Raw genomic sequence first — 26,889 nt, forward strand, 5'->3', positions numbered from 1 at the left:
AAAACCAGGAAAGTGTGGCATCCCAGAAGCCAAGTGCCAAAGCATTTTAAGAAGCGTGATCAGTTGTGTCATTGTTTCTAAGAGATTGAGAAAACTGAGATTTATGCCTAGACCAATGGATTTACTATGTGGAAGTAATTGAGGACCTTGATAAATAGGGTTTCAGGGAAGGTGGGTACCAAAGCTAGATTGAAATGGGTCCAAGAGAAGAGTAGAAGTTAAAATGGTGACAGTGAATATAAATGCTTCTAAGGGATATAATAGGGAGCAGAAAAATGGAGTGATAGTAAGAGAAAGATGTGGCATAAAAGGGTTTTAAAAATATGGGAGATGTTATAGCATTTTCTATAATGTTATAATGGATAATTATAGGATAATTAGGATAATGTTAACGTCCTGATCTTAAAAAGACCTGAGTATATTTTACCTTACATGGCAGAAGGAACTTTGCACATATGATTAAATTAAGGATCTTGAGATGCGGGAACTATCCTGGCTTATGTGAGTGGCCCAGTGTAATCACAAGAGTCCTGATGAACAAAATAAGACAGAAAGGGTAAAATTGATGATTTGGGAATTTGGGTATATTTACAGGGAGAATATTCTTAAGCAGGTGGGAGAGCATTGGTTCCACGTGCAAGAGAAGCATTTAGCCTAGATAAGAGTATGGGCATTTAAAACTTTATATGGGATAGAGGGCCAAACTTTAAGTATAGAAATAGCTGGTAGTGTATTTACAGTAAATAGGATGAGAACTTTATCATCAGACTGCTTCTATTTGAATTGAATGAAATGAATAGATTCCAAACGTAACATCTTTTTTGCTTTTATCTTTAACTCCTGCTACCTGCCAAGATTTGCCTTGTAGTTTCTCTTATAACTCATCCCTTTCTTACTTAAAGTGTCATGTGAACTTGTTGCATTCCCCCACTGCAACTCCTAATCCCACCTAAAATACTGCCTCAGGTCCGGTGTGAGTTGTGAACTGGGTAAGATGAGCTTTATAAATGTGAGCCCCTTTTGCCTGGGGACCCCTTCCCTGGGATGTATTCTTTCTGTTATTCTCAGCTGCACTACTGTCTCAACTCCAAAGCAGATACACTTCGCAAGCTGAAGTTCATCTGCTGGCACCTCATGATGACACAGAGCCCCCCTGACAACGCTGCTAAATAATGTAGGCTTTTGTTTCTTTCAGCGGCAAAAAACTGAGCAATTTGGAGGTGAGTGCTAAGCAGGCCTTCCATAGGTTATCAGCTCTAGTTTGCTTCATTTTTTTCCTTTCTTAATTTCTTGCCATGAATGGAAACTTGCAATTAGCCTGATACAATAATCTTATTTAAGCTATAATAGACTTATTGTACCATCTCATTCAGTACATGTAAATATGTGTTTTTGTGTATGTGCATATGATTTTATATGTAGATATAGCCGTGTAGCATTTGATACTAAATGTTAGATAATAGATGTTAGCTGGTATTAGATGATATCTGATGTTAAAGAACAAACCAACTGTGGCAGACAGACAGGATAATGTTAACGTCCTAATCTTAAAAGACCTGAGTATATGTTACCTTACGTGGCGAAAGGGACTTTGCACATATGATTAAATTAAGGATCTTGAGATGCAGGAATTATCCTGGCTCATGTGAGTGGCCCAGTGTAATCGCAAGGGTCCTTATAAGTGGGAAGCAGGAGTATCAGAGAAGGAGATGTGGTAATGGAAGCAGAGATCAGCATGAAGTAGCCTCTAGAAGCTGGAAAAAGGAAGGAACAGATTTTCCCCTAGAACCTCTAGAAGGAATGCATTCCCCCACCCCTCTCCCCCGCACCCCCCTGACACCATGAGTTTAGCTCCCTAAGATGCATTTTGGATTTCTGACCTGCAGAACTGTAAGTCTGAGTTGTTTAAAGCTACCGTATTTGGGGTAATTTGGTACAACAGCAATAGAAAACTGATACACTAATCAAAATTCTATTTATTCAAAGGTATGACTTTTTTCTTAAATATCTCCCTTTCCTGCTGTTTCTTTCTCTCTGCTGGAGATATAAGATTGGGTGGCCAGGCAGGAAGAGAAAGTGAGCCTGGGAGCCAGAACAGCTGAGGGTCATTAAAGCGTGTCCAGGGCCAGCACACAGCGGGAGTGGGAAGGTGTGGGTGGAGCCTCTGGCTGGCGATTGAAGCCATCTGGACCAAGGAAACTTGGATGGAATACTTCGAAGGGAATCCTGCTTTGTTTGGATTTAGTTCTGTTTAAACCCCCTCAATAAGCAATTTGAGCCTCTTTCTCATTATAACCAGGCCAAGTCAACCGAAGCTTTAAATAGGAAATTATTCTACTCTGAAGAAACTAATTTTCATAAGGAAAATGCCTTCAACCAAAATTAGAGAGCTATTTTCAAATCCTTCCACTGCTTTCTCATTTCTCTATCAGTTAAATAACCTCTATCAGAACAGTGTCTGAGCGTGTTACTATTTTATCATTATAAAAAGAGAGGCAGAGGAAATATTTATATGTCTTGCTAGGTAATTCATAAACTATTAAAACCATTATACTGACATGACATTGACTTTTAAAAGGAGGCCATATGTGGGAACATAATAGAACTATTTTATGACTTTGTGGAAGTTTAGATTTTTATAGTACTCGTTTCTGTCCGTTTTCTATTGTTATTAATTACTATTCATAAAGTAAGGTACTTACTGAAACCCAAGCTTTAGATAGGTCGTTGGACAAATCCGGGGCTGTTTTGCCCTCTGCTTTTCTTTTAAAAGTTTCTTTGCTTCCAAGGGCCTCAGTTTCTTAATTTGGAAAATGAGAAGATGATGCCAGATGAGGCCCAGGTTTTCTCCAATACTGATTTGCTAAGATTCCATGAAGGCCATCATCTTTTATGAGAAAGAGCTAGACTACGCTATAGAATTCTGGAGATGATTGTTCATATCATTGCCCTTAAGAAGTGACTCAAGAAGATTGACAGCACTCCGCTACCATAAGACTTAAAAGTGTATTGATCAGAGAGTCCCACTCAGAGATGCAGCGCCTTCCTTTGTCCCCACCCACTGTAGTGTATCCTTGAATGGTCTAGAAATTCCAGAAAGGAGCCAGCCCACTATGGAGGATTAAACCTTAAAGAACTGGTAGTCATCATAGATGGAGAATTTCAGTGTTGCATGAGTTTATCAAACCACAAATAAAGAGAGAACTAGGGGCAAATTAGTAGGAGATGAGCTGGTATAGGTAGGAGGGAGAAAAGAGAAGAGATCAAGTCAAGTTCTTTAGGCCATTTTGATGGTTTTGGCTTTTAGTTGGAATAAATTCAGGAGCCACTAGAGGGTCTGATGTGATGTAAGTTATTTTTAAAAGAAATAACTCTGACTTCTGTGTTGAGAATAGATTTTAAGGTGAAGTGAGATGGTGGTGACTAGCATCAAGATGGTCGTGGTGAGGCAATATGTTGACAGGATTTGCTGATGTATTGGATGTAAACTTAAGGGAAAGAAGTCAAAGATGACTCCAACAAGATGCAGAAGGACGGGCTAGAGAAAATTGGGCACGGGAAATCAGGAGTTTGGTTTTGGATATATTAACTTTTTGTGTTAGACCTTCAAATAGAAATTTTAAGTGGGTAGTTGAATATAGAAGTCTGACATACAGGGTGAGTTCCCTTTGTGTGAAGTGTCCTGTCTTGTCCTTTACTCATTTTCTGTAGTGGTGATGGCATGTTGCATGTCAATTAATAAGAGTTTCTGGTACACGAAGAAAATTCATTCTTCGAGATATATATTATAAATATTCTATTTATTTGGTTTATAATTTTGTTTTTAATTTTTAGAAAAATAAATTTTTCCCATGATTAAGTATTTTCTCTTGTTATTTCTTCCAGTGGGGTTTGTTTTTTTTTTTTTGAGCATTAGATACTTTATATATATTTACTTTATTATAATTTTGACAACTTAAGATTTTTTATTTTATTTTTGGAATTTATTTTGGTGTTTGGGGTGACATGAAAATCCAAAAAGATTTGGGAAACGTGGAGAATGGCTATTCTTACATAGTAAAATTTAACTGGAATAAACATATGACTCTTATATGTCTGGGGGATGTTATTTAAATTTAACTTTGCTGAAAAGGGATCAACATGTGATGGAGCTGCACAAGAGGCTGTTGCAAGTTTTGGCATTGTTAGTAAATATATAATGTCTATATTAAGAAAGATGACAGTCCTGGTTTTGGATTTGGTAAAGTATACTACACTGTAGGAATACATAGGATCTGGATTTCATTTAGAAGAGAGTAACTGGGAGAGCAAGAGCTCCAAAGACAGCCTATGGGGGAGGATTTACTGAACTTCAGGTTTACTCCAAACAAAAGATACTGTTTTAAAATACTCAAGCATGATGGTAGAGAATAAGAGGAAAGAAGGTGGGGGGAAACTAGCACTGAGGCTTGCAGAGTAAACTTTGCAGGGGATAAATAATCACTAGTAGAACAATAGGACCTGTGCATGACACAGGCTTTTTATGTTTTCCTCTTTTCAGACTTTTAGTTGAATATGGTGCCAATTGTGTACTTAATGGTTTAAGAGCTGTGGGAAATTTAGGGCTGAGTGCCATGAAGATTACAGACCTTAAAAATGGGATATATTAGGATAAAAGCCAAAGAAATAACTATTCTTTGGCTTGGAAAGGAGAATTAAAGGGGGCAGCTTAATTATGAAGTGGATAAAACATCCTTCTAGAGAGAACAGTTTCTACCTGAATTCTCATTTCACCTCAGTTTGAGTTCCTTCGCAAAAGGATTTATTGTCTCACTGTCTCCCACTTCCATAACATACACACACCCTCATGAGAGTCTCACTGATAAACTAAAACATGAACCATTTGCCTCAAATGAACTATTTTACACTTCGGCAGTTTATTTTCCTTTTCTGTAATAAATTGTTATTTAAAAATTATCTGTTCCATAAAGCTTCCTAGACAAAGCTAAGTTGACTAGCTAAATCATTTTTCTCCAACACGTCTATCATGTAAATCTCATATATGGCTCTTTCCAAGTTTATCTCATGTCTCTTAAATAGATTACTTATATTTTATGTATTATAGATAGTATATACAAGAACGATGTGTATAGACATTATATATGTACTAATGTTATTTGTATATTTATTAAATTCTTCAAGGAATTGTTTGGTTATACATGTAGCATTTGGGATTTTAAAGATAAACTTATGCTTATATTGTATTTTCTTTCAAGTGTAATCTCTGTGAATACAGGGCCATTTCTACGAATATTTCTAGAGCCTTCCATGATAGTGACTGGTTGGTCTCAATAAGTATTTATATGTTTGTTTGCTTATTTATTCATTCTTTCATTCATCCACTCATATACTCAATATTGGTTGGGTGTTTACTGTTTTCCTGGCACCCTTCTAGGCTAAGGATATATAGCAAAGAACAAAATAGAGGAAAACTGCCGTTTTTAAGCTCACATTCCACTGGGGAGAGACATATAATCAATCCATAGTAATAATTAAAAAATAAGTAAATAATATCAGATAGTAGTAAGTACTATGGAAAAAATATTTTAGGACAGCAAGAGAGGAAATGGGGTTTGCTATTAGTCACTTCCCTTTGAATATAAAGCAAAATTACTAGAGATTTCTGTTGGGAAATAAGAATTATTAATAATAGTATGTTACCTTAAAAAGTTGTTCATTCTCCTTTTGAAGTAAGCTTAGTATAACTTTAAGTGTAACTTTACTTGGGGAATGAAGCAATTTACTTAAGTTTATTTAAATTCCGTGAACCAAGCTATATCTGCAGAGATTATTTGTCAAAGGTAGGCAATGTTTTTCTTTCATGTATTTAGCTCAAGGCAAATATTGTGGGAAAACAGATGATGTTGCTTTGTATATATCACCTATCTACCTTTACCTAATGGAGGAAGGATTAGATTTAGATCAAATTTTATTTATAGTAAATGTAATTTGCTTTAATTTGAAGTAGCAATTCTGGTTTTCTCCCCAACAGAAACCTATAGCTTCTCATCAAATATAAATCGTTTATCTTAGTCCATTAAACTATTTAAAATTTTTTGTGCTACTTTACTTTTGCTTTCAAATAAACTATATTTTCCTCCAGAGTCTCTTCCTCAGTCAGTGATATCATCAGCCATCCTTTTGTACAAGCCAGCATCCTGGGCATCATTCCACAACTCCAAATTCCTCACCTCCTGTAACCCATCATCAGGTTAGACTAACTATACCTTGAACGGACTCAGGTTCTGTCTACCATTATCTCTTCTCTGCAGAAACCTCTCACATGGTCTTCATGCTTTCTCTTCCTCCCTTCAATCTATTCTCCACAGTATAGCAAGTGAACTCTTCAAAGCTCAAGTCTGATTGTGTGAACCCCTGGTTTAGTGGCTTGGATAAAGATCAAAGTCCTTTATAAAACCCACAAACTGTTCACAGAGCCTGCAGTCTACCATTCTACTCTTGAATGCAGCATACATACATACATCTCTTCTATCATCTCCAGAGATATGACTTATCCTATAATGATGCATGGCACAATGAATGAGTTTCTTTTATGCACTATGCTTTTTTAAGTGTTCCTTTGAGCTTATGTGCCAGGGGGAAGACTTCCCTGACTTCCTACTCTTCATCTCTCATAGCATCACACTTATTTCTCAGAACTTAGCTTAGGTGTAATGTTACATTAATGTGATCTGTTAGTCAAATAATTTGATCAAAGTTTATAAACCACTTGACTTATAGTTGGGTTAGGTGGAAAACAAAATACTTTCAATATTAATTATATACATGGAAAGATGGAGATTCATGAATATTCTTGGAACTTAGTTGTATAGAGCTATAAAGTCTGCCAATGACTGGAAGAATTCACAGTGGACATACATTTGATTTTGGTTACCTAGTTACCCTGGCTATATTACCCTAAGCATCTGTTGAGATTTTGGAAACTTTAAAGGCAATTATGTAGCAGAATAAACTTTAAATCACATTCTTACATTAAAAATAAGAGTGACATCCCAAATAATTTCTCTGGATCTTATTCTCATTCAGTTTAGAGCATTTAAAGGAAACTAATTACTTTCTCCTCCTCATTTTTTTTTAAACATGTATTTAGATTGGCAAACTATTTTATGATATGATTAGAATTTGGCTCAGAAGAGATTGTGACCCTTACACATTTGATGATTTTATTTCCAATTTCCATTTCAAAGCTATACATCTTTCCTGGAGCATTGTAACTATGAATCATGGAAGAAAAGTAAATTGATTCTGTGTACTTCAACCCTACAATTTGGCAGCAAGAATATTTTTTTCCTATAAAATGACTCATTTACAAAGAAACTTTTTCTGAACATGGAAAAGGCTTAAGTACTGTCAGAAATCTTGCAGATGGGGGTGGTGTGGATATTTGGACCTGCAAATAACTGCAAAATGGTAAAATTAATGGTGAATAATATTGAGCAGTAAAAGATGGTGTGCAAGTTACACAGAAATATGTGTTTAGAAAAATAAAAACTCAGTAAGGTATATGAAAAGCTTATCATTTTTCCTATTTCAGGGTATTTTTCTTGTTTTAGTGTGCCCTGCTATGAGTCAACCAATGTTTTATTTCTTGCTCCTCTTGGAAATTGTCCTCTGCTGTAATATTCCTCCCTGTTAACCTTTATTTTCCTGATTTTTAGTCCAAAATTTGTTTTTCTGAATTTTATCCAATTTCTCCTGGTGATTTGCCCTGATGTCCCCCAGATTGGATGTGGTTTTGGTTTTGTTTAATTTGTTACTAATCATGCTTCCTCTCAATTCTAAAATAACTTTTAAATTTCTTTATACAACTAAGATTTCAAGACTGTATCTCACTGTAAGTTAAGAAAAAAAGACCAACAATATAGCTTGGTTCTTGTATTGTGGGAAGCGTTTATTCTTCCTACATTGTAGTCCTTTCAAAAACAAAACCAAAAGAGCCATTTGAAGTATACTGAGTCCTTGTTCACATGTTCAGGATTACATTGGTATGAATGTTGAAAAAGTCTTAAATCGTAACGATAATGACTGGACCTGCCACTCCTTATACACCAATAGTGGCTGTTAAGGCTATGGAGTAACGTTCTGTAGAAGTGTTCTCATGGTTTTGTGCAACAGGCACTGAGTCTAAAGAAAAGAAACTTGCATTTATCGAGTTCCTAACATCTGCCAGACATTTTCACCTGTGACATTATTGGTTTCTTTTCATAAGTGAAGCAGGTATTATCCTGTTTCATGGTGAAAAAAACCCTGAAGCTTAGCTAGGTACAGTGACTTAGCCAAAATCCCATAGAAAGGAAGGAGCAAAACTTCGGCTCAAGGTCTTTCCAATTTCAAGATTCCTTGTCTTTCCACTTCACTGTGTTGCCTCCTAGGATTTGGGGATTTGATGACTCTGCCTGAGGTCACATTATGAGTCAGAGGTGAGCTGGGAACACAGTCTGGGACATCTCCACATTGCTTAAATCCACTAAAATGTGATGTGTCTTCCTTAACAAATTCATTACATTAACTTCTTTGAAGGGGGCAGACGGCATGGCAACTTTTGATCTTCTATAAGAGATTAACTTTCTGAAAAAAGTAATGAAGCCAATATGGCATTTGGCTTAACTTTTGAAAAAATGTGAAAGAAAAATAATTCATTAAATGTGAACTTTGCAGATGACCAATCATTTTGATAAATAGCTAATCCCCATGGTAACTTTCTTTTGAGGAATTTTATGAAAATTCCTTTCCTCTGGGCACCTAGAACCTAAACAATTTAAAAGTAGTCTGGTTAAATGGGCTTCATTGCATAATTATTAATCATTCTAGAATCATAAGATCTGATCTTCCATGAAGCATTTTCTGATAGACGGTATCACCACTGGTTCTATCAACTTATTAACTGTGTAACTTTGTAGAAGCTACTTAACTTTCTGTGCCTTGGTTTCCTCATTTTAAAATGGGGATAAGGTAGAACCTACATTTAAGACTGGTTGTGAGGATTAAATGAAGTATTTAGTCTGGAACATGACAAAGAGTATATAAATCATTGCTATTATTATTTTTTCCAATTATAACAGCCTGTTGTAAATCATGTCAGACTATCCAGAGAATGCATAGAAGGTCTGAAGAATCTGTAGGACATCCCAGGTAGTGACATTCACAAGTAACTTAGCTCTATTTGGGCATGTGCTAGCAGTGCTGGAGTTGAAATTCAGTTCCATGCCTATTGATTCCTAAGTTGTTGACGAAGAGATTCAGTGATAACTACAGTGGTATAGATATAAGGCTGAGCAAACTCTGTGTAGATTGACTTCTTTCATCTGACCAATCTCGAGAACATGAACCACATGGTATTACTAAAAGTTTCAATATGCTATTGGAAACAGCATAAACATAATGTGGTTCCTTGGGGAAAGATTTTTTTCATACTTGTATGCAGTATGGATAACTTGACAGTGACTTCCTTGTTTGTTTGAATAACAAAAAGTTTGCCAAACAATCTGTTCAATGCTGAAAATATAGAAATGAGTTAGACCTGGTTGCTCATCTCAAAGGGGCACATAATTCAGCGACAGAGAGACAGTGCTAGCCCAGAGAGCGTACAGTGGGGTTGAAAATTGCAGGTTGTTTTGTATGGAGTATGGAAAAGGCTGATTATGAAACTTGTTCACTAGTGAAGTAAAATGTTTAAGGATTGGGCAAAGGGATTCAAGAGAGAAATTTGAGATTGAGAAATTCTGGAGAAAGCATAATGATACACTCTGTGAAGAACTGAATGGGATATCAAGGAGAGGCTGATAGTTGGTGATAGAAATTATGAAGTTGTGACTCTGGGAGTAACAGAGCATTTTACAAAATAAGAAATACAAGTGCTTGTAAAAGGAGAAAAACAATAACACTGATCTTTTTGAGACAACCACTATTGTTGTTGTTGTTGTTGTTGTTATTGTTAGAGCTAGCAAAGAATAGTAAAAAGAATATTTAAAAATGTGACTGGAAAAGCAGGGAATTATTATGTCTCTAAAATTGCAGGTAAAAATATACTGATGATTGAGTGAATAAAAGACCAGCGCAGATACCCATGAGTAATTACATGAAAATGAAGCTTTTAGATTTAAGAATGAAGATGTAATTGAAAACATTAATGGGATCTGTGTTAATACTTTTGACAATGGAAAAATGTACCCAAATAGTAGGATCCGAGAAAGATGGACATGAACAGAGAATGGGAAAAAGATGGAATCTGAATAAGAGTGGTAAATGTGTTCGCAGATACCGAGTGGTCCAAGTCTACCTGACACTGACTATGGGAAGCCTAGATAAATGTTCAGAGCCAGCAAGTTTGTTTTGGACTTTCATTGCCATGTGCTGAGTGAAGAATGAATAATTTGCCCCTGTCTAAAAAAGTACTATTTTACCAAGGGTCCAGTGTCTGAAGGGATGTGTAAGAAACAATAGAGATGAAAGTTCTCATCTCAGCAGACAGCTCAGCCCTGGGAGGTGGGGACTGGAGGGACATGTCACAGCCACGTTCTTGGGGTTAACATCAGAGGCTTTCTGAAATGAATAATCCAAAGGCTGTTATAAGACTTACTCTGAAGAATAAATAACATTCATCAAAGTTTAATTTATTTTAGGGATGAACTCAGATGGCCATTAATCAGGTAGTTTAAAAATGTATTCCATTTGTTTAATCCTCCAATCTTAAATGTTTTTCTCTCAAATATGATGAATACATTTCTAATGTGCAGAACACTTCTTTAAGACCTGTAAACACTGGCTTTGTATTTCCATCAAAGAAGCCTCTTTTAATTGAAGCATTTCTAGGTTTTTTAAAAAAATTAATTTAGAGATATTTAAGACCTTTTTTCTAAAGACCAAAACATGTGAATTCCTTATTAAACATTGGGTACTTTATTATCTTGGTTTCTTAAACTAAATGAAGTCTTAGGTGTAAGAAACTCAAGACAGGCCTGAATCCTAAAATGGGGGCTACTCTTTGTGAATATGATGGAATGTTAATATTTCTTGCTTATTTTTCTTTTAGGGATATCAGGGAATTGCAGGATCACCCGGTGTTCCAGGATCCCCAGGAACAGAAGTACGTGATCTTATTTGTACACATTTTAGAGGTACCGTTTCTAGTGAATTAAAAAAAAAAACATAATTAACAGAATTTTATTTTGTGGTTAATTTAGGGAGCACGAGGACTACCAGGTTACAAAGGAGAACCAGGCAGAGATGGCGAAAAGGTAAACACACACACACAAAAATGTGTCCAGTTTATTTAGTCACTTAAAGAAGACAAAGGATGTTACCTATGATGACTCCCATTCACTCATGTTCACCTTGGTGAATTCCAAGATTTATGGGCTCAAAAATTTGTCAGTGTCCATTGGCTAATAAAGTTTTTATCACTAGTTGGATGTAGTTATCATCGATGACCATTGTCAGATGAAACAAGTACTGACATTGTCTTGATGCCATGTTCTCTCCTTGTGGTTAAGCTCTAGGGGAGCTGCCTTCTGAGAAGGGAGAGAATTATGTAGATGGAATGTGTCCTTTGTTAGCCACAGATAACCCAATACCCACATATCCACCATCCGGCAGGTGGCCTTTTGGCTTAGCCTTACTGGACTTCTCCCTTAGAACTTCAGTGGGTACAAACAACATTTGAACTGCTGACTTTCCTTTTTTACTGCTTTGGGATTTGCCAATCTTTCTATTACAGTACACGTTCTTTAAATATGTTCAATATATTAGTACCTCCCCATGTATACAGTCAAGGCCTACTGGCCCTGATAGCTGGTCCATATCTAAAATGACCATTTGTATTTGCTCAGCTCTCCATGTTGATTTGTTAGCTAAATTTGTAAAGCAAATCTTATAAGTTTTTTTGAAGGCATTTTGCTATTTGCTTCTGATAAAAACCTGTACCAATTTTCTAACTACAATCCTTACAAAATTATTACCTTTTAAAAATAATGTGTACAGCATTCATATGTGAGAAACACTGATGTAGACTATATTCATTTTATGTTTTTATGGTTGTTCATGGTGGCTACAGAAATTATAACTGCTAAAGTATCATGTTTGGATGGTTGTCTAGCAGATCTCATTATGGATCTGCCACTTTCAAGCTATTGGATCTTGGGCATGTTACTTAATGTCTTGAATTTTATTTTCTTCATTGAGACAATAGGGATATATTTATAGGATTTTGTGAGGATTAAATGAAATAATGTATGAGAAATACTTAGCATGATACCTGGTACAGTGTTTTTCTTAACTAGATGGTTGTTCTTTTTGTTGTTCTGCTTTGTTCATCAAGTAGCATGGTTGCTGTTGGTTTGGAGCATGGGGTGGGCTGGCATATGTCATGGGCAGGACATGGGTTAGAGTGGTCACCAAGGCAAACAGGAGGGTTACTGACTGGAAAAGAAACAGAAATGATAATATAGATCGAGGCAGATTTATAATGTGAGGAAACTTAAAGGAAATAGAGCAGTAGCAGTAGGTGACATTATTCCTGAAGAAATAGTATAAAATCCTCTCATCTACGGAGTAGTCCTGGGCCTTTATGAATGTTTTTAGCCACTTAGCAATCTTTGCCTATTTTAAATGATGAAGGTACATCTTAAGAGATGAAAGCGAGGAGGCCAGGCCCACAGGAATGGGAGATGCCTTATACAATTTCATGCTCTGGGGATATCCTGAAAAATAACTTAACCTCCTCTGGGTGTATGGGGAATTCCATTAGGAAGGTGAGGAGGATACCTCTTCTGAGGAGATCTACATTCTAGTCTACAGGATCACTGCTGTTTTTTTTTGACATTCTTACAAATAACCTGATTTTGGCATTGGGGGATACATAAACATGTGCATATATGAGAGATTACATCTATGAATAGATAAATGAATAAATTTATTTTTCCATTTACTGGGGTTTTAGAGACAAGGTATGAAAGGAGGTTTTTATACATCTTAAAAGAATTGGAGTGAGTTTCCTTGGGAGTAGATATGCCTTTTTTAAAATTAAAGGAATAACATAAATTCTATTAGTCATATCTCAAACTAACTGCTCTATTGTTTGGGGGTATTATGCTGTCTTTAATGTTGATTATAATTTTTAAAATTGTCTATGATTTTTACCTTTTATCCAAGTAGATAAATAAGATTTATGTTTATGCAAAAATGTCTGTTTTTAGCCCATGATTTCACTTAAAATTGATTGTTTTCTAAAATTTATTGTTTGGGCATAAATCTGATTTGACACAGTTATTGAGGGCCTAAAATCGCCACATGCTGTCATCTAAGTTCCACCTCACATTCTCTGTGGCTTCAGAGCTCTTTAGAGTTAAAATAATTTAATAGGTTAGCTGAAGACTTTTCCTTGGTTGTTCCTCTATAACATGGTTCCTTGATTTTCAGAAATGGAAATGTTAAAAAGTATACCCCTGAAATGGCCTTGACTTGTGGCAGTGCAGGGTATTTTTTCCAGGCATCACACAGTGGCATTTGGGAGATTGTTTCACACAATACTGTTCTCCATTAGGATATTTTTCCAGAACAATTTCCATCTTGTGGATCTCCTCCAAAAACTTCCATAGTAGGAATTTCCACTTAAGATAATTAAAATTAGATACAATTTCTTGCTTACTTTAACATTTGTTCACATAGCAGACAAATCAAATGTGCATAGATTTTGCAGGATTTTTTTTCTCTAAATTTGCAAATCAAAAGGAACAGCTATCTACCAAGTAATCTTCAGTTAGTAACCAACTTTATAACATGCTTTAAAGCTATTCTTTGGAATCTACAAAATACTTTAAGTACTTCAAAATACTTCCTTAATGTTAAGAAAACCTAATGTATTTAAATCACATAGAGAAAAATATTTTGTTAAAACTTATTGGGTTATATTGGTTAACTGATATGTATTTATGGGTTTTGAATAGTGTATTCAAAATTTTTCATGGCAAATTCAATTCCGGAGATACAAAGTGTTAATAATTTGTTTTTTAACCTGTCCAGACTTTGTACAAAGTTATCACTTTTTTTCTGGGTTTAAGAAATAAAATGTACTAATTATACCTAAAGTATCATTATAGAACACATTATATTCTTCATTTTATTTCTTTGTTACAGAACTTGACATTTAAATGGTTCCTTCAAGGCCTCATTTTCCTATTGTCCTCAGCATCCATACCAGAATATTTTGCGAAGAATGAGACTTCTCTGCTTAAATAAGTCCTTTACTTTCATTATCTGAGCTTTCAAAGTCAAAAGATTACATAATGTTACAGTTATTTCTATTATAAAGTCAATCATAATTAAATAATTCAAATAAATATATATATATACATATACATATTTATACACGCACACACACACACACATTGAGAACAGTGACAAAAGACCAAGGGTTGTTAGGGAATAATAAGTTAAAACTTAGGGCATTAGTGATTTTACTTCTTCCAGTGTTCCTGAAGCCTCCCCACCCTCAAAAAAATAGTTTAAAAAATTAAAGCACAGTCACTAGTGGCATAGGAGGAAGAAAGAGTTGCCACTTTTTTCTGCTTTTTCAAAAAGAGAGAATAATCTACCTGTGTAGCTTTCTGAAAGCACTATAGCCTAGACACTGGTGTGTGCATGTGTGTATGTGGGGGGAGAGGGCGAGAGGGCAGAGAGGCTTATGAGAGTGCCAAATCCTAACCACTAGACCACCAAGGAAGGTGAGAGAGGCTTCAAACAGTTATATATTATGGTTGGGCTCTGAATTTAGGCTACTCCCGCAGCGCCCCCCACCCCCAATCCCATACCCTAGCCATGCTTCTTAATCTCTTTAAACCTGGTATTCAAAATCTGGAAAGTGGACGCCATGGTATTACTTCATAGCCTTGTTTTGAAGATTAAGCATTATAAATTAGTGATGAAAATGGTGATGATGATGATTTGTTTATTGAGACCACCATTCTGCAGTTTACCTAAGGTAAAAGTTTTGAAATACCTTTTTTTTCATTTCTTTAAATGTTGAAGTGCTCCATGTGATGCAATTGCACAGGAATTCCCTAAACTTATGCCCACTACATTTACCCTCTTACCTGTGTATATACCTATATTCTGCCTTCTAGCCTGTTAATATGGATGAAATGTTCATATAATACCCAGTCTTCCCCTTGTGCTCTGGATCCCATCCTTCTTCATTACCTTGTGTTTTAATTAGCTCTTCTCACCTGTGTCATTGGTTTTTTTTCTAGCTAAAATTTCACAAGAGCATAAAGGATGACCCATCTGAAATCAACCACGTAGCTTCTTCGAGCTAACACCCCATTTCTTCATTTCGCATCACAGTATAAGTATGCCTTTACTCACTCTGTACTTTCTCACTTCCCGTTCTCTCTTTAACCCATGCCAGTAGGATTTCTATCCCAAACTTCTGCAGCATATTTAGATCATCAATGTCTACCACCTTTAAAATCCAGTAGTCGGTGTTTTCCAATGATCTCTACTTACCTTGCTGGATGTCTCAGCAACATTTGACATAATTGACTATTTCCTTCTTCTTGAAATGATTTCTTCTCTTGGCTTCTGGGATACCACATGTTCCTAGATTTTCTCTTGCCTTCATTGGTTACTTTTTCACAGTTTAGCTATTATCTCTTCTTCTATCCACTCTAAATGTTGGGATGTTCCAGGTTCTGCCCTGTGCCCTTCCTCTCCTTCTTTAACAGTCTGTTATTGTAACATTATTAAATATAAACTCATGGGAATATAAATTATGTAGCAAATATATAAATATACATATTATTGGTAAGTATAATAATGATTAACATAGTGATATAATTATTTTTTTTTTGTAATTAACATAATAAATAATAAAGTATTAAATGAACACACATACATGCATTTTGTTTTTTAATAAAATATTTTGCTTCATTTGGCTCCACAGAATCTGTGGAATTGTCATAACCCAGGATTTTCAGAAAAACTTTCTCTACCTTTTATGGAAGGGTGGTACCACAGTTTTCTCTTCTTTTGTACGTTCTTTTCTCAGAGGCTCTTCTTCCAAAACAGCACTAGCTATGCCCTCCCTAAATATTCTTTGAAGTCCAGCTGTGTCGAGTCTCCCTCCTCTATATATGGTGCTGACCTGTAGGTGCTCAGGTTTTCACTACTTCTCTGGATACTTTTGCAAAGCCTTGATTGATTCCTGATCTTTTGACCTCTTTTCTTTTGAAGATCTATAAAGGATTTAGCATCTCAGTTTATTATGAAGAACCATTAATTCCATATCCTACCTCATGTGTTGCCCGCTATGCCTCTTTCTGTCCTCTTTTTTCTCTATTGACGTCACTGGGAAACTTTTATTAAATTTTTACAGAGTGCGTCGTATTTGCTTGGTTCTAAACTCTTTCTCATCTTCACTTTGGGTGTACTCTGTTCTATGGTTATTGATAAGCTATGGCAATGACTCCATAATAGGATCTTGGGAATCTGCTTTTTTTCTAGGCCTGAGTAGTCCAATGATGATCCCTAAACTCCAGGAGAATTCCCATATGTGTGTTAGAGGAAACATTTTAGTAGATTTGGACAGTTACCAACAAGTCATTATTGCCTGAAAGAGACTTACCATTTGTTTTTATCTTAGAGGAGAAGAAACAACAAAGATGTCTAAGGCTCTTGATATATTAGATGCTTGAACGCTTTTACTATTGTGTGTACATTTTTCTGTTTTATTTTTACATATTTTGCCTTAGTATCATCTACATGCATTCCTTACCACATGCAGTCCTCACAAAAAGTTAAACTATACCGATTTTTACATTAATTGTGAAGTAAGCCATCCCTATTTTATAGTTTGGAAAACTGAGAAATGAACTTAAATCATTTGTCTGAAGTTATCTGAGGCTCGGGGGTTGGAATAAAATGTCTTGATCTCAATCTGGCTTTCTTTCACCATATTTTTCATTGTGGCCAGAATAGTTTGTAACAGTGTGATCAGTTCCACTTTCACTCCATTGCCTGCACTGTGAGAGGAATCCCTGAATGCCTGTCTGTAGCCAAGTAGATAGTATTAGGAGGAGGGAGCCAAATGAATGAGTTTAGGTTGTACCAATTGTGCCGTGAGATGATTCATGGTCTACAACTCTCTCGAGGGAAGTGGGATAATTCACTCTACTTCATAGAGTACAAAACCTAAATTGCAAAGTCTTTGCAAAAAAAAGACTTTTAGGCATGTAGTCACAAATATATGTATGAATTATGTGCCTATGCTACTGAACAAAGCATTACGTGCATTTAAAAAACACACACTGAGAAATTTGAAAAGAATGAGATTTTTAAAATATTAGTTTTTATATTCTCTTACTACTGAAATAAATAATCTGGACCTGACTTTAGAGACTATGGCTTTAGATTAATTTATGAGATGGACAGCCTCTTCAAAGGCAAATTCATCAGTCATCAAAGATTTGGAGGCAACCCATGGAAAATGGAACCATTTTACTATAAACCTTGGATTCTCTTTGATTCTAATCCCTTGTAAATTTGGATGGAACCAGGAGTGTGATTCCTCAAAATATTTGTTTTATTGACATTTTTATTTTGTATATTCAGAAAATTATCATTAATCACGAGAAAGACATAGACTAGGGTAAAGTAGGCTATGCTGCAATAAAAAACAAATCCCAAATGTCTGGCTTAAAACAAACAAACAAAAAACAAATCTCAAATGCCTATGCTCATCAAACTATTTATTAGCAACAGTGAGGGGTCCCCTATTGTCCTCATATATAGACTCAGGCTAACAGAAGTTTCACCTTCTAGATTATAACTAATTATGGCAGCAGGTGCGTGGAGAATCAAACAGTGGCTCTTTAACCAGTTCCATTCATATTTAATTAACCAGAGCAAATTTCTTAACTACACTAATTCCAAGACTTAGGAAAGCATGATTCCCCTATATGTGTGGAAGTAAAAAGAATCTGGATATTGATATTTCTCAATGTTTCTGACTATATCCATAGGAAAATTTTCCAGATGTGAATTGATTATAAGATCAGAAATTTAAATTCATAATTAAACTTTGATATAAATTCTCCAGAAAGTTTGTACTCCCTCAACAAATGTGCGAAAAATATCTTCCCTCTCACTCTTATTAGCACTGAGTTTCATTAAAGTTTCTAATTTTCACCAGTACAAGTTAAAAATGATAGTGGTTTGATTTGCATTTATTTATTAGTGAGTAAAGTATCTTGTCATATGATATTTAGACATTTTTGTCACTTCTCTGTAATTTACTTTTTATTCATATCCTTTTTCTTCTACTGGGCTGTTCAACTTTTTAAAAATGGATTTTTATATGCATTTTACAAATTGTATGAAACTCTCTTGGTTTATATTATATGTTTTGACTTGGTTTTTGGAATTTTAGCCATACAGAAAATTATGTATTAAATTTATGTACATTTAGACTTTTTTCTTTTTTTCCTATGTTTATGTTTGTATAGAAGGATTCCACATTCTAACATTTTGAATATAATTACTCATGATTTTATTTTAAAATATTATTTTCTATTTTAACCTTTAAAATTTTGATTTTGGAGTAAAGTTAGATGAGCATTTATATTTTTTCTCTCTTTTCCTAAATGGATAGCCAGTTGCTACACAATATTTGTAGACTATCACTTTTTACTCCATTTATTTGAAAAACCATCATTATTGCTAAATTCACATTTTAATTTAGGTCTAGTGTTTTGGATTTTCCATTCTGTTCCATTTATCTGTCTACATCTTCTCTGCCAAATTGTTTTAATTATTGTCACTTCATAATATGATTTAATCTCATCAGGGCTAGTACTTCTTCTTTTTTATAATCAAAACTTTCCTGGCTATTTTTGCATGCTTAATTTTCCAGATAAAGCTCAATATCTTTTATTCAAATTTTTTTTAGCAATTGCTATTTATATTTTAGGATTCCTTTGAATTTATGGATTAACTATAAAAGCATTAACATAATTTCAATTTTGAGTTTTTCTATTCAAGATTATGATTTATCTTTTTATTTTAATTTTGAAATTAAATGAAATTATATTAAAGTATTTTTTGTATTAGTCCTCAGTGTTACCAAGTTTATATCTAGGAATTTTTATCTCTTTTGTTTCTATTATAAATAAAACTTTTTCTTAAATATATTTTTATATTGGTTATTGTTTATACATAAAAGACTATTTTTACTTATTACTTTTTAAAACAGCAATTAATTTATTTATTAATTTTTAAGGTATTAGGTATATTGGCATAATAGATATATGATCATCAATAAAGATAATTTGTTTTCTTCCTTCTGGTTTTTACCTTTCTTCTTTCTTTATCTAAATTTATGGGCTAGTCAAAATTGGCTAGAAAGCAATAAAATAGTGGCAATAATGGACAACTTTGTTTACTATTTAAGTTTCAAACAGCCACAATCTTTTTTGGTCCATGTTTGTGGCTTTTTTGGTAGTCTAACTCTCTCAACAGCAAATATAAATTTATAATTTTGTATCTGACTTGATATTAGCCAATAGCAGCATCCACAATCCTATAATAGTCTTATCTCTCTTTATATTAATTATTAGTAATTAATAATAAGTGCTTGAATTTATCAGACATTCATTACATTCTTAGCTTCTTTTTCTTGAGCCACTATGTCCAGCTTGAAATGATTTGTTGGCTCTAACTTAACTGATTCAGAGGATTTAAAAATGATGTTTATGACCATTTCCTTGATTTGGTCCTTCCTAGAGTCTGAGATTTAATTGAATTTCTTTTAAAGGCCCTCTCCAGTTTCATTATTTACCTGTTAGAGATGAGAAAAAAGTTGTATCTCTCAACCCCAATATTTTTGGATGTGGTCTGTTCCTTTTAATTATGACTTGCAAACTGGCCAGTTCTTTTCTGTGCTCATCTCTTTTACAAAATCATGTTAAATACAACCAATACCAATCAATTCATGATACCGACATTCAGTTTTCTCATTTCTTTTCCTCTAGCTGTAAGTTCACTTAATGTGTTATTTGCCTTTGCAAGTTATTACAAGAAAAGTTTTTATCAAATATTCACCACTGCATTACATGTATCATCATTTTTCTAGCCTTCAGTAGTTATTTTTAACTGCTCACTTCCTAGCCCCAAAGCCAGTGCCATATATATTTTTCAGTATTGTTTTGGCAGCCTCCTCTTTCTAGTATACCAATTTTTATATTAATTGTTAGGCTAAGGTATACTGCAGTAACAGATGATCCAGTGGCCAACACAAAAGCATTTATTTGTTTGTCACATTATATGTCCATTGCGGATAAACTTTGGCTTAACTTTACTACTTCTTTGCTGCCAATTTCTTTTAAACCCTGACCATAACTTGGCTGAGTATAATGTGTTTAAGTCATACTCTCTTGTGTTCTGTATTTTGTAGATACTATCTCAATATTCCTCAACCATTTTGCTCACTAAGTGTCTCTGCTCCTAGCTTCTCCTCACAAGTCCCCTTAACTGCTACATGTTAACAGGGACCATGCCTTTTTATTTTACTTAAAAGTCTTGCTTATGCACATGAGGGTATCTCTGTCCAGATTTTATATGTCTTTTTGTCCGAATATGGGTGAACGTGCTCCTGGTTTTCTCACTTCATCTGAGATTTGTTTGTCATCTCCAGGAAATTAAAGTTTGAAAGTTATGTCTTCTATAACTCTTAGCCAGAGAATGGAAGCTGGGACTTTGTTTACCTTTATAAGCCTGGTTTGCCCCATTCTTCTGTAGTTTTATCAAGTATTGTTGCCCACCTAAATTCCATCTTATCAAGAGTGTATCTTCTTCTAGCTGGCTTTCAGCTGGTTATCTCATTTCAGTCTTCTAAAGAGTTAGCTCAGGTTGTTCTCTTAATCTCTTTCTCTAGGAGCTTTGTTACCAGTCTCCTGCTCTAGCAAAAGGAAAAAAATATATTCAAAAGGAGGCTTTGGTTCTTCTATTAGGAGTCTACATGGTAGGGGAAAGAAAATCATCCAGTTTTTTTTGTGTTTCTTGGTCTCCCCCTAAATCCTATTTAATTTTATTTTATTTTATCCTTTGCTTGGCTAAATTGTTGAATTTGGGGGATATAAACTTGTGGATGAAAAAGGGGCTCTGTAATAAATATGCCTGAAAGTAGCCTCACAGGGTGTTCTAATCATAAATTCTTAACTGGACAGGAAGGGTGGGTAGTCATGCCTCAAGCATATAACTTTTTTAGTGCAGGGTTTATCTTTGCCTTAAGCAAGCCCTGTCCATTGTTCTTATGCATCTAGATTAACACACCTTTGAAATGTCAGAGTAATCCTCTTTTATAGATTCTTCAGAAGAATAACCACCTTCAAAGTAGCACATAATCTTATTTATCCTGTACCTTGCCTTCTCCCATTTTCATGTAATTTTTTTTGCTTTCCGCTCTTAATTCCAAATGTTTAAAAGAAACATCAAAACCATCATCCTCTGGTGCATTTGAGATCTTGCTTCCTGGCATGTCATCAATTCAGAATGTTTCTTGAATCAACAAGTTTGAGAATGCATGAGATTTTAGTGGGTCTCTCCTCTTTCTCTTTCTCTCTCTCTCTCTCTCTCTCTCTCTCTCTCTCTCCCCCCACACACACAAACACACACACACGTGGAAAATGAAGGTAGTCAAAGATAAGCTGTTACTCTTGAGAAGGACATCCATTACAAGCTATAAAAATATTACTTATGTTTAGACTGAAAACAAATTGATCTCAAAATGCAGTGGTGAATGAGAAAGATGTTTATTTTTCTCATGTAATCTAAGAACTCATTTAGGGACTCAGAGTATTCTTTCTGCATAGTCAAGGCTGTATCACTCACTAGTCACTCTTATCTGCATTTCATTCTGATGGGAAGAATGAAAGAGAAGTCATAACAATAACTTTTAATAAGTGATGTAGAAGTTGTACACCTTAGTCTTATATACAATTTGCTAGCAAGAACTTAAACACATGGCCATGCCTAACTGCAAAGGAAACTGAGAAATAGTCTTTAGTTGGGCAGCTATGTGCCCAGATAAAAATCTTTTTTTTATTTTTTTTATTTTTATTTGTGGTGGTGGTAAAAGGCAAATGATTTTGAGTATAACCATCAGTCTAGCATACCTTTTATACCAGATAGACTTTATAGCTTAATTAAAGAAACCAAAAATGATATGGATAGATATAAAATATGGTATACTTTTTGTTTCTTTCAAGCTGTTGTGAGTTTTCTTCATCTCCTCTCTTTTGGAGATAACTTAAGACCTTTCATTTTCATAGACATATCTGAGTGGATACCTACTATGAACAATTATGAAGATCAGAAATTAAAAAAAAAAAAAAATCCACAGAGTCCTAAGGTGTTTTGAAACTTTCAGTTCAGGGTCTGACTTTTTTCAACTAGTTGGGACCTCAGAAGATAATTCCACAGTGTTAGAGCTAAATCATTTCAATTAACTCATGTGTCTTGAGTTAAATATTTTTTGAATAGGTGGTTGCTCTCTAAGGGTGTGGTCAGGATTGTTGATGAGATTCCCCTGGGTTCCCAGGTACTTTGCTTCTCAGAACATAAACCCTGATAAATGAGGATTAATCTTTCATAAAAATGTGGTTTTAATGTAAATGTGCATTCAACTGTTTGCAGATTTCTTTTCAATGGATTTTGACAAGGGCGAGGTTGAAAGATATATGATAATTATTTCTTAAGCTGAAATGTTTTCTTTTATTAATTTCAGTTTTATTTTCAGGGTGACCGTGGACTTCCAGGTTTTCCTGGGCTTCATGGAATGCCAGGATCAAAGGTTGAAAAAATCTTGTCTTTTTAAATTCAGCAATGCCATATTTTACTTCAAATTAAAAATGTTTTATGTTACAGATGTGTTATAAATAAATGCTCACATGTAAATTAAATTGTATTAAAGTAAATGATTAAGATTAATATCATAATTCACATAAAACTTTTCCAAATTCCCTTTAAAATTTCCAGTTGTAAATCTTAAAATATTTAAAAATTTACTATTTACTATTTGGAAATTTTCTTATCATGCACCCTATATTATAGGCCCTGTTATAATATCAACTGTCCTTATTTTTCCTTGTTTTTCTTTATAAAGCCTGGAAAATAGGACTTTTGTAAACAAAATTTATTTTGTTTCTGTTTTATTTTGATGTTGGCATACTAAACTCTGTTGTTTATAATTGGTGTTGTTTTTCTTTAATCTATGGAGGAAATATTCATAGTTCTCTAAAATTCAATATTTTTGTCTTTTAGGGTGAAATGGGCCCCAGAGGAGATAAAGGATTACCTGGATTTTATGGCAAAAAGGGAAGTATGGATCACAAATCTAAGTATCTATATTGATTTTTCAATATAATGGAAATAGATCATTTGAATTTCAGTCCTATCCCCCCAGTATAGCAATTAGTTTTATTCATCCTTCTCAGGGATTTATTCAGAACAATGAAAAAATCGAAAAATAGCTGGTGACTGTTCTGTCTGGTGACTGTTCTGTCTGTCTATAAGAATACCTTGTGTTACTGATCAATCCAAACTTTTAACAGCATATCTGTTGAGAATTGATGTTATGGCCCTTTCTATTTCTTCACATTGAAGGAAGATTATATTCTCTGTGTATTTAAAATGTGCTTTGCCTTTTAATTTTTCCAGGATGTGGTTTCTGTGTTTAGATGCTTATAATAATTCCGCATTCAGTAATATTTTCAAGGTTTTATGTTTTGTCCACTACCCTGCTAAAATAATGCTCTGCCAGTAGTTGCAGGGCCAATACAAGCTGTAGATCCATGAATTCTGTTCCTACATAATAAAGTTAACTTTCCTTTAAGTATGAGTTGGAATTTTAAACCATTATAGAGGTTGTTTTTTTAAGCGTTCTTTTTTAATACAGGGTGCAAAAGGTGAAAAGGGGAATGATGGTTTTCCTGGCCTTCCTGGACGTGCTGTGAGTTTGATAAAAAAAAAAAAAAAAAAAAAAAGTTTTTGCATGTTTTACTTTAAATAAAAGTATCTTATAGTATTTTTCTTTAAAAAGAAAAATTAGTGCAAAAATATATTAAAATACAGGTATTTATTTTTCAGGGAGAACCAGGAAGACATGGAAAGGATGGATTAATGGGTAGTCCTGGTTACAAGGTATTTACAAAAAGAACAGAAATGATTTCTGTAACTTATGAGTGAACATTAGAAAAAGTACCGATATTTAACTTCTTTACATATGACATTAATATAAAATTAATGAGCTAAAAGTTGTTTTACTGCAATTTAAAAATGATACTAGAAAAGAAAATAAATAAATAAAAATGATACTAAATTTCTTTTGAGCCTTTGTGAATTTGTATGTGTTAGAAATAAAATCCCAGGGTATTAAAAGGTTGAACTTCATTGAAAAGCCATTCAGATCGGTTTATTTGGTGGGTTAGAGGCACACATTCTTAGCTCTGTCTCCCAAGGGAATAAGGTTTCAGATGTGTGTGTAGAGGAATTGTACCCTTAACTGTGGCAACTTCGTTTATCAGTTAAGTGTCATAAGTATGGGAGAATTAGACCAAGAAGAACTGCAAAGTGGCAATCATTCACCACCTCCAAAAAAAACCTCAAAAGCACATGCCCTTTTGGTGGTGTGTTAGCACCATCATATTTTTACATAACTTTTTTGGGAAGTCAGTTATCAAATAGAAATGGGCTTTCTGTGGTGTGACTCATTAAATGGACATTAGGCATACATATGTATATTCAAGTCAGTGCATCTGGAATGTGTAAATAACCCACATCATTGTCCTATTATAAGCTATTTTGGATACCTAAAGAGAGGATTTATGTAACACATCAGCCAATGAGGCTACTTGGTCAAGCATTAGGTTTAGGGATATCACCATGATTCCTAATGGTCAGTACTTTGAAGCCCAAACTAGCTCAGAAATTAAGTCTAAATTTTCTTGGTCTGTAGTTGTTGTTTCTTCCTTTGGGAAAATTGTCCATTTCTCCTTGACTCCTCGAAGATTATAGATAGTACTTCCTGAATGTAAAATATTGGAGTCCATTTTCAAGAGTTTAGGAATATGAACTGGTTATGCATTTTATTTCTCATTTGTTTATTAATTAAATAGTTATTAAGTGCTAGACATAACAGAAGAGAACAAAATCATGACCCCTACTCTAACAGTTTATAATCTAGTCTCTTTGTAACGGAGAACACAATCTAAGACATTTTCATTACCTATAAAAGAAACCCTGTAATCACTAGCAGTCACTCCCTATTTCCACCCAAGCCATTATTCTTTCACTTCCAGCCCTGTGCAGACTCTAAGATACCTCCTGTCTCCATGCATTTGCCTATTCTGCACATTACTATAAATGGAATCATACAATATGTGGTCTTTTGTGCCTAATCTCTTTCACTTACCATAATGTTTTCCAGCTTCATTTACATTTTGGCTTGTAACAGTACTTTATTTTTATGGCTGATAATGTTTCGTTGTAAGAATCTGTGACATTTTATTTATTCATTCATCAATTGATGAACATTGGGCTATTTGGCTATTATACGTAGTGCTTTTATGGATATTTGCGTACAAGTTTTTGTGAGGATGTATGTTTTCATTTCTGTTGGGCTAACTCCTAGTAGTGGAATTGCTAGAGCACATACTATGTTTAACATTTTGAGGTTACTTTACTCTTGATATTTGCTTTCCTGATAGGTTCATGCCACCCTTCATATTTAACCTCGGTGTGTCTTCAATTTTCTAACTAGTATGGATCTCCTAAAAACAATAAAGCTTATTCTTTCTTATCTGTGTATAATTTTAATTGGAATTATTTTTGATTTTTTAAAAAAGGGTATTTACTTAATCTTTATTTTTTAGAGTAGTTCCCAAATTATGCCCCCTCTCCCCTGCCCGCAGCTTCCCCTACTATCAACTTCTCACACCAGGGTGGAACATTTATTACAATTAATGAACCTACTCTGATATATTATTATCACTCAAAATCCGCATTTCCATTGGGTGTTCTATAATATCATATATAATAGTTTCACTGCCATAAAAATCCTTTGTGCTCTGATTATTCATCCTTCTCTCCCTTCAACTCTTGGCAATCCCTGATCTATTTACTATCTCCATATCTTTTCCAGAATGTCATATAGTTGGAATCATATAGTATATAGCCTTTTTAGATTGACTTCTTTCACTTAGTAATATGCATTTAAGCTTCCTCCAAGTCTTCTCATAGCTTGATAGCTCATTTCATTTATCACTGAGTAATAAAGTTTTGTGTGAATATTCTACAGTTTATATTTCTTTTTTGAAATCTTCAAATAGTCATATCTAATTTTTTTCTGACCTTTTCCAAACCTATTTCCTCCATCATCCCCCCCTCCCCAATTTTTTTTTGTTTGTTTTGGAAAGTTTCCTACAGAAAATTGAAGTACACAAATATATGAATATTTCTATAATATATTTTTTTTTACCACTGAGATGTAAATTATAAATACTGTGCATTTCTCTCCTAAATACATAAGCCCGTATCTCTCAAGAATTCTTTAATTTCCAGTATGACACCCAAATGATTTAACATCAATACAATAATATTTTCTGACATTGAGCCTACATTTGAATTTTTCTAGTTATCCCCCAAATGTCCTAAATAACTAGTTTCTTTTTACCTGGATACAATCAAGATCTGTAAATATCTATTAGGGTCTTTTAGAGAAATGAACCAATAGGATCTGTGTGTGTGTCTGCGTGTGTGTGTGTCTGTCTGTCCATCTGTGGG

At 34.3% G+C, this 26,889-nt stretch overlaps 1 protein-coding gene across 1 annotated transcript in view; it reads left to right on the plus strand.

Annotated features, from left to right (window-relative positions):
* Positions 1 to 26,889, plus strand: part of COL21A1 (collagen type XXI alpha 1 chain) — a 153,140-nt gene that overhangs the window by 77,522 nt on the left and 48,729 nt on the right. The window contains exons 11-16 of the mRNA XM_025042821.1: positions 11,093 to 11,146; positions 11,244 to 11,297; positions 22,847 to 22,900; positions 23,371 to 23,424; positions 24,005 to 24,058; positions 24,196 to 24,249. Of these exons, the coding sequence (XP_024898589.1) occupies positions 11,093 to 11,146; positions 11,244 to 11,297; positions 22,847 to 22,900; positions 23,371 to 23,424; positions 24,005 to 24,058; positions 24,196 to 24,249 (324 nt within the window). The remainder of the gene's footprint in view (positions 1 to 11,092; positions 11,147 to 11,243; positions 11,298 to 22,846; positions 22,901 to 23,370; positions 23,425 to 24,004; positions 24,059 to 24,195; positions 24,250 to 26,889) is intronic.

This window comes from Pteropus alecto, unplaced genomic scaffold (assembly GCF_000325575.1).
Source record: "Pteropus alecto unplaced genomic scaffold, ASM32557v1 scaffold7, whole genome shotgun sequence".
NCBI lineage: Eukaryota > Metazoa > Chordata > Mammalia > Chiroptera > Pteropodidae > Pteropus > Pteropus alecto.